Here is an 8,145-nt window from a genome sequence, read left to right on the forward strand (position 1 = left end):
TAGCGGCGGGCACCGGGCGGGCGCGGGGGTCGCCACCGGGGCCAGCTCTGCACACAAACGGCTCCGTTATCCCCAGGGGACACGCCCATGGAGAGACCCCCGGGCTGCCCGCGGGGGTCCCGGCACCGTCACGGGCAGGTACGAGCCCCCTCGCAGCCCGCAGAGCCCCCGGTCCCGGTGCCGGTTGGGGTCCCCGGTGCCGGTTGGGGTGGTCCCGGTTGCCGGTGGGGGGTCCCGGTGCCGGTTGGGGTCCCGGTGCCGGTTGGGGTCCCCGGTGCCGGTCCCGGCGCACACCGGACCCGCGGTGCCCATCCCCCCGCAGGGGACCGAGCTGCGACACCTGACGGCGCCGGACCCGGAGCTGGAGCTGAGACCCCCCGAGCCCCCCCCAGGGACCCCCCCAGGGACCCCCCCAGGGACCCCCCCACGGACACTCCCACGGCCCCGCGCTGCCCCTCGGGCCCGCGGCCGCTGACATCGTGTGGATGGTGGTGCTGGGAGACGGCGTCCACAACCTCACCGACGGGCTGGCCATCGGTACGGGCGGGCACCGGGACCCCACCGGCACCGGAACGGGAACGGGGATAGAGACGGGAACGGGCACCGGAACGGGGATGGAGACGGGAACGGGGGATGGAGACGGGAACGGCAACGGGAACGGGGATGGAGACGGGAACGGGCACCGGAACGGGAACGGGGATGGAGACGGGAACGGGCACCGGAACGGGAACGGGAACGGGGATGGAGACTGGCACAGGAACGGGAACGGGCACCGGAACGGGAACGGGAACGGGGATGGAGATGGGAACGGGAAAGGGAGCGGGAGCAGGGACAGGGATGGGGACAGGAGCAAGAACAGGGACAGGGACGGGCACGGGGACGGGAATGGGGATGGGGGACAGGGACAGACACGAGCACAGCAGCACAGCAGGACGGGGATGGAGAGAGACTGGGACGGAAGCAGAGATGGAGACGGGCGGGGACGGGGCTGGCGAGGGCCGGACGGGACCGGGACCGGGACCGGGACCGGGACCGGGAACGGGGACGGGGACGGGGACGGGGGACGGGGACGGGGACGGGGACGAGGAGGAGGGACAACGATGAGGATGAGGATGAAGATGAAGATGGAGGGAGGAGGGATGCACAAGGACGAGGGGAAAAGGTTTCCCCAGGGACAGAAGGATGCTTGTTAGGGACTGGAGGGACAAGGGTTCATCGGGACACGGGGACAAGGGACAGGGGGACAAGGGATGCATCAGGGACACAGGGACAGGGACCCCTCGATGGTGTGAGACCCCTCAGGGGGCTGGGACCCCCTTAAAAGGGCTGGGATCTTTCAGGGCCTGGGACCCCTCAGGGGCTTTGGGCTCCTTGGGGCTCTGGGTGCATCAAGGTCAGGGCTCAGGGGGACAAAGGGACAAAGGGACAAGGGGACAAGGGGACAAGGGGACAAGGGGACAAGGGGACAAGGGCTGTCTGGTGATCCGGGGACGGGGGGACACGGGACAGCCCCGGGACGAGCGGCCCTCTCTGTCCTCTCTCCCCGCAGGAGCCGCCTTCTCTCACAGCCTCTCGAGCGGGCTCAGCACAGCGCTGGCCGTGCTCTGCCACGAGCTGCCCCACGAGCTGGGTGAGTCCCTGTCCCCATCCCCGTCCCCGTCCCCATCCCTGTCCCTGTCCCGCTGTCCCTGTCCCCATCCCCATCCCCATCCCTGTCCCCCATCCCCGTCCCCATCCCTGTCCCTGTCCCCATCCCTGTCCCCATCCCCATCCCCATCCCCATCCCCATCCCCATCCCCATCCCCATCCCTGTCCCCATCCCCGTCCCCATCCCTGTCCCCATCCCCATCCCCGTCCCCATCCCCATCCCCATCCCCGTCCCCGTCCCCATCCCCGTCGCTGTCGCTGTCCCCAGGTGACCTGGCGGTCCTGTTGCGGTCGGGGGCTCCCCCCCGCTCTGTGCTGTTGCTGAACGCGCTCTCGGCGCTGCTGGCGGGGCTGGGGGTGCTGCTGGGGGGGGCCCTGGGCCACAGCGGGGCCCCCGCTCGCCCCTTGGCTCCTGAGCGCCACGGCCGGAGTGTTCCTGTATGTGGCCCTGGCCGATATGGTACGGGGGGCTGGGGGATGGGGGGTTTGAGGGGTTTGTGGGGTTTGTGGGGTTTGTGGGGTTTGGGGTTTCTGGGGTTTGGGGTTTGTGGGGCTTGTACGGTCTAGGGTTTGTGGGGTTTGGAGGTTTTGGGGTCTGGAGTTTGTAGGATTTGGGGTCTGTAGAGTCTGGGGTTTAGGGGGTTTGGGGGGTCTGGGGTTTGTGGCGTTTGGGGGATCTGAGGGGGTTTTAGGGTCTGAGGGGTTTGTGGGGGTTTGTGGGGTCTGAGGGGTTTGTAGGTTGTGAGGAGGTTTGTAGGGTGTGGGGGATTTTGGGGTCTGAGGGGTCTGAGGGGTTTGTGGGGTCTGGGGTTTGTGGAGTTTGGGTTGGGGGGATTTGTGCGGTCTCAAAGGTTTGTGGTGGGTCTGAGGGGTGTGTAGGGTCTGGAGGGGGTTGCGGGGTCTGGGGTTTGTGGGGTTTGGGGTTTGGGGGGTCTGAGGGGTTTGTAGGGTCCGGAGGGGGTTGCGGGGTCTGGGGTTTGTGGGGTCTGGGGTTTGTGGGGTTTGGGGTTTGGGGGGTCTGAGGGGGTTGTTGGGTCTGGGGATTTTGGTATCTGAGGGGCTTGTGGGGTTTGTGGGGTTTGGGGTTTGTGGGGTTTGTGGGGTTTGTGGGGTCTGGGGTTTGTGGGGTTTGGGGGGTCTGAGGGGTTTGTAGGGTCTGGAGGGGGTTGCGGGGTCTGGGGTTTGTGCGGGTTTGGGGTTTGGGGGGTCTGAGGGGGTTGTGGGGTCTGGGGATTTTGGTATCTGAGGGGTTTGCGGGGTGTGGGGGGGGTCTGGGTTGGGGGGATTTGTGGGGTCTCAAAGGTTTGTGGGGTCTGAGGGGGGTTTTGGGGTCTGGAGGGGTTTGTGGGGTCTGGGAAGGTTTTGGGGTCTGGGGGTGTGTAGGGTTTGAGGGGGGTTTTGGGGTCTGAGGGGTTTGTGTGTTCTGGGAAGGTTTTGGGGGTCTGGGGGGGGTTTTGGGGTCAGAAGGGCTTGTGGGGTTTGTGGGGTCTGAGGGATCTGAGGGGTTTGTAGGGTCGGGGTTTTGCGGTCTGAGGGATTTGTCCTGGGGGGGTTTGGGGGCGCCCGAAGGGGTCTGGAAGGGTTTGGGGGATTTGTCCGGGGGGGGTCTGGGGGTGCCCCGGCGGGGTCTGGGGATGTCTGGAGGGGTTTGGGGGTGTCCGGAGGGGTCTGGGGGATTTGGGGGATTTGTCCGGGGGGGTCTGGGGGTGTCCTGAAGGGTTTGGGGGTGTCCGGAGGGGTTTGGGGGATTTATCTGGAGGGGTCTGGGGGTGCCCGGCGGGGTCTGGGGGGTGTTGGGGGTGTCCGGAAGGGTCTGGGGGATTTGTCCGGATGGGGTCTGGGGGTGTCCTGAAGGGTTTGGGGGTGTCTGGAGGGGTCTGGGGGTGTCCTGAAGGGTTTGGGGGATTTGTCCGGGGGCGTCTGGGGATGTCCTGAAGGGTTTGGGGGGTGTCCGGAGGGGTTTGGGGGATTTATCTGGAGGGGTCTGGGGGATTTGGGGGATTTGTCTGGAGGGGGTCTGGGGGTGTCTTGAAGGGTTTGGGGGTGTCCGGAGGGGTCTGGGGGTGTCCCTGAAGGGTCTGGGGGTGTCCGGAGGGGTTTGGGGGATTTATCTGGAGGGGTCTGGGGGATTTTGGGGGATTTGTCCGGGGGGGTCCTGTGTGCTCCCGGCGGGGCCTGGCGGTGCCCGGGGGTCTCACCGAGCCCCCCCCTGCCCTGGCCCAGCTGCCCGAGGCGCTGCGAGGGCTCCCGCGGGGGGCTCCTGGAGCCTCGTGGCGCTGCAGAACGCGGGGTTCCTGCTCGGGGCCTCCCTCATGCTCAGCATCGCCCTGGCCGAGGCCCCCCTGCGCTCCTGGCTGCAGCCCTGAGCCGCGACCCCCGCCCCAAAAACAACAGCGAGGCCACCCGGGGGTCCCCTCGCTGTCCCCACCCCGGGGTAGCTGAGGAAGGACAAAAAAAAAAACAAAAAAAAAACCCGGGCAAGAGAGGGTTAATAAACAGAATTGATCCCGAGCCGCAATAAAATAAATAATAATTAAAAAAAAACCCTGCGGGATTCGGTCTCAGCTTGCAGGGTGGGAAATAGATCGAGTCTGGATGGCTTTGCCTTTTTTTTTGTGTTTTTTTTTTTGTTTTTTTTCCCCCGTTTTAAAAATTATTTTAAATTCCTTTCCCTCCCTTTCCACCCCGAAAATGATGCGGGATTTCTGAGAATACAGATCTGGGATATCTGGGCCAAAATTCGGATTTTGGGGTTTTTCTGGGACTTCTGCTGGCGGGGGAAAGGCCGAGAAATCAGAAAATCCAGGGAGGGGGGGACACGGCTCCGTCATTTCACTCTTGGCTTTATTTTTATTTTCAAATTGCGCCCCCAAACTCTGCCCTGCTCGAGGGGGTGGGAGCCCCCCGGGACGGAGGGGAGGGAGATGAGGATGAGGAAGATGAGGATGAGGATGAGGAAGATGAGGAAGATGAGGATGATGAGGAAGATGAGGATGATGAGGATGAGGAATCCCCGCCGGGATGGGCCGGGATGGGCTGATCCCACATTTCAGAGCAGAACGGAACCGGGAGGGGTTAAAAAAAAAAAGAGAATTTTGGGGAGGGGGGGCAGGGGGAGGGAGCAGCAGCTGCAGCCACGAGGGGCTCAGGAAGGGCTGGGACCCCTTTAGGGGGGCTGGGACCCCTTTGGGGGCACTGGGACCCCTTTTGGGGGGCACTGGGACCCTTTGGGGGGGTCTGGGACCCCTTTGGGGGGGGCTGGGACCCCTAACGGGGTTCGGATCCCTTTTGGGGTCCCGCAGTGGGGCTGGGACCCTTTTTGGGGGGGTGGGACCCCCCCCCCCCCCCCCCCCACAGCAGGGCTGGGACCCCTTTGGGGTTCTGGGACCCCCCAAAGCTCCGGGACCCCCCCCCAAAGCTCCGGAACCCCCAATTCCAGGAACTCTCAAGATTCTGGGACCCCTGAAAGTTCTGGAACCCCCACAAAAATTTTGGGGACCCCTCAAAATTCTGGAATTCCTCAAGGTTCTGGGACCCCCCCCAAAGCTCTGGGACCCCCCACGAATTCCAGGAAATCTCAAGATTCTGGAACTCCTGAAAAGTTCTGGAGACCCTCAAAGTTCTGGGACCCCTCAGGGGGTTCTGGGACCCCTGAAAGTTCTGGAGACCCTCAAAGTTCTGGGACCCCTCAGGGGGTTCTGGGACCCCTGAAAGTTCTGGAGACCCTCAAAGTTCTGGGACCCCCTCAGGGGGTTCTGGGACCCCCTGAAAGTTCTGGAGTCCCTCAAAGTTTGGGGGACCCTCAAGATTTTGGAACCCCTGAAGGTTCTGGGACCCCCCCAAGGGGGTCCAGGACCCCCTCGCTCCTCCGGCCCCTCCTCCCCCCGTGCCCGGTCCAGCCCTGACCCCTCCCCAAGGGTCGTTCCTGGGACAAAACCTTGGGAAAAAACATTCCTGGGGCGCCCAGAACCCCCAAAATCCACCCCAAATCCACGTAAAATCCACCCAAAATCTCCACCCCTAAATCCACCCAAAATCCACCCCAAATCCACCCCAAATCCACCCAAAATCCCCTAAAATCCACACCAAAATCCACACAAAATCCACCCAAAATCCCCTAAAATCCACCCAAAATCCACCCAGAGCACCCAAAATCCACCCCAAAATCCCCCAAAATCCACCCAAAATCCCCTAAAATCCACACAAAATCCACACAAAATCCACCCAAAATCCCCTAAAATCCACCCAAAATCCACCCAGAGCACCCCAAAATCCACCCAAAATCCCCCAAAATCCACCCAAAATCCACCCCAAATCCACCCCAAATCCACCCAAAATCCACCCCAAATCCACCCAAAATCCACCCAAAATCCCTAAAATCCACCCAAAATCCACCCAAAATGCACCCAAAATCCCCCAAAATCCCCCAAAATCCCCCCAAAATCCCCTAAAATCCACCCAAACCAAGCCAAAATGAACACAGAGCACCCAAAATAAACACAGGGGCACCCAAAGTGAACCCAGAGCACCCAAAAATCCACCCAGAGCATCCAAAACTGGCACAGGACACCCAAAATCAGGACAGAGCACCCAAAATGAACATAGGGCACCCAAAATAAAAACAGGGCACCCAAAATAAAAACAGGGCACCCAAAACTGACACAGGGCACCCAAAATAAAAACAGGGCACCCAAAATAAAAACAGGGCACACAAAATGAACCCAGAGCACCCAAAATAAACACAGGGCACCCAAAAACTGACACAGAGCACCCAAAATCCACCCAGAGCACCCAAATCCCCGCGCCCCCCGGCCGTTGCAGCCCCCGGAATGAGGCGGGTCCCGAAGTTTCCATGCGAACTTTCCTTTATTGAATTTTCAAGTCGACGAAGAGAGAACAATATCGATAACGACTGGGTCGAGTAAGGCTATTTTTCCTTTTTTTTTTTTGTCTTTTTTTTTTTTTTTTTTTCTTTTTTTTAATTTTTTTTTTTATTATTTTTTTCCTTCCTCCTCTCTTTTTTTTTTTTTTTTTTAAATTTTTTTTTATTATTTTTGTCCCCCCCTGCACGGGGACAAGGCCCGGGATAAGACACGGAGCCGAACACGGAGGAGTTTTGGTTGTACCTGACAGGTGATGATGAGGTTTTCGTTATTTTATTTTTATTTATTTATTTTTTAATTTTTTTGTTTAATTTTTTAAATTTTTTTTTAATTTTTTTTAATTTTTTTTTAATTTTTTTTTATTTTTTTAATTTTTTTTTTAATTTTTTTTTTTTAATTTTTTTTTAATTTTTTTTTTTTTTTGTCCTGTCGGCATCAAAGGAACATTATGTGCATAAAATACAGAGGTGCAGCATTGACACGGAGGATATTAAAGACACAAGAAGTTGCTACAGATGCCTCAGAGTCGCGTCCCCCCCCCAAAAAAAAAAAAATTAAAAATTTCCCCCCGCGGGGGCTCCGGCGCTGCCCCCTCCATCCTCGCGCCGCAATTCCAACATTTTTAAATTTTATTTTATTTTTTTTTAGGATTTTAGGGCAGCTCCGGAGCTCCCTTGATGTTTTGGGGTGAGCCTCGGCTTTTTAAGTTTTAATTTAATTTATTTTTTAAATGAGTGTTGTCATTTTCGGGTTGTTTTTTTTTTGTTTTTTTGGTGTTTTTTTTTTTTGTTTTTTTTTTTTGTTTTTTTTTTTTTCAAATCTTTCACTGCCGAGCCCAGAAAAAATTCCAGCCAGGAGAAGAGGATTGAACAGCTCCTTGTGTCCTTGGAGGAAAAAAAAAAAAAAAAAAAAAAAAATTCAAAAGAAAGAAAAGGAGGGGAAAAGGAGGAAAAAAAAAAAAAAAAAAGGAAAGGAAAAAAGGGGGAAAAAAAAAAATAAAAAATAAAAATTAAAAAAGCCCGAAGTGAGGAACCCGCGTGTCCGTGCCGGGATCAGTGGGAAGGGGTTGGGATTTTTTTTGTTTTTTGTTTTTTTGTTTTTTTTTTTCCTTTGGTTTCTCACTGAAGGCAAAAGTGGGATCCGAAATTCCCACCGGGAGCTGCCCAGAACATCGGGAGAAAATCAAGGAATAATCATAATTAATAATAATAATAATAATTAAAAAAAAAAAATTTATTCTTTCTGGGGTCTCTGCTTTTGTTGGTTTGGGGGTTTTCCTTGTTCTTCCCCGCGCTGGGATTTGGGATTTTCCCCAAAACGGGAACAAAATTAAAAATTCCGCGTTTTCAGAGATTTATTTATTTTTATTTTTTTTGCTTGGTTTTTTAGTGCTACTTTCTTCTTCTTTTTTTTTAATTTTAATTTTTTTTTTCCTGATCTGCCGGATTCCAGCTCCTGGGGGAATGGGGAGGGACCCGCGCTCCGTCCGGGAATGGGGAAAAGGAAAATGAGGGGAAAAAGAAGGAAAAAAGGAAAAAAAAAAGAAAAGGGAAAAGGGAAAAGGGAAAAGGGAAAAGGAAAAGGAAAGGAAAGGAAAGGAAAGGAAAAGGAAAGG

General features: G+C 56.4%; 1 protein-coding gene across 1 annotated transcript in view; it reads left to right on the forward strand.

Annotated features, from left to right (window-relative positions):
* SLC39A5 (solute carrier family 39 member 5) overlaps positions 1 to 4,013 on the forward strand; it is a 7,347-nt gene extending 3,334 nt beyond the window's left edge. Inside the window, 6 exon segments of the mRNA XM_088180626.1 lie at positions 77 to 138; positions 417 to 537; positions 1,550 to 1,630; positions 1,916 to 2,025; positions 2,027 to 2,107; positions 3,930 to 4,013. Of these exon segments, the coding sequence (XP_088036752.1) occupies positions 77 to 138; positions 417 to 537; positions 1,550 to 1,630; positions 1,916 to 2,025; positions 2,027 to 2,107; positions 3,930 to 4,013 (539 nt within the window).
* Positions 4,014 to 8,145: the final 4,132 nt, after the last annotated feature.

The sequence above is a fragment of the Sturnus vulgaris genome, chromosome 30 (genome assembly GCF_052056855.1).
Source record: "Sturnus vulgaris isolate bStuVul1 chromosome 30, bStuVul1.hap1, whole genome shotgun sequence".
Taxonomy (NCBI): Eukaryota; Metazoa; Chordata; class Aves; order Passeriformes; family Sturnidae; genus Sturnus; species Sturnus vulgaris.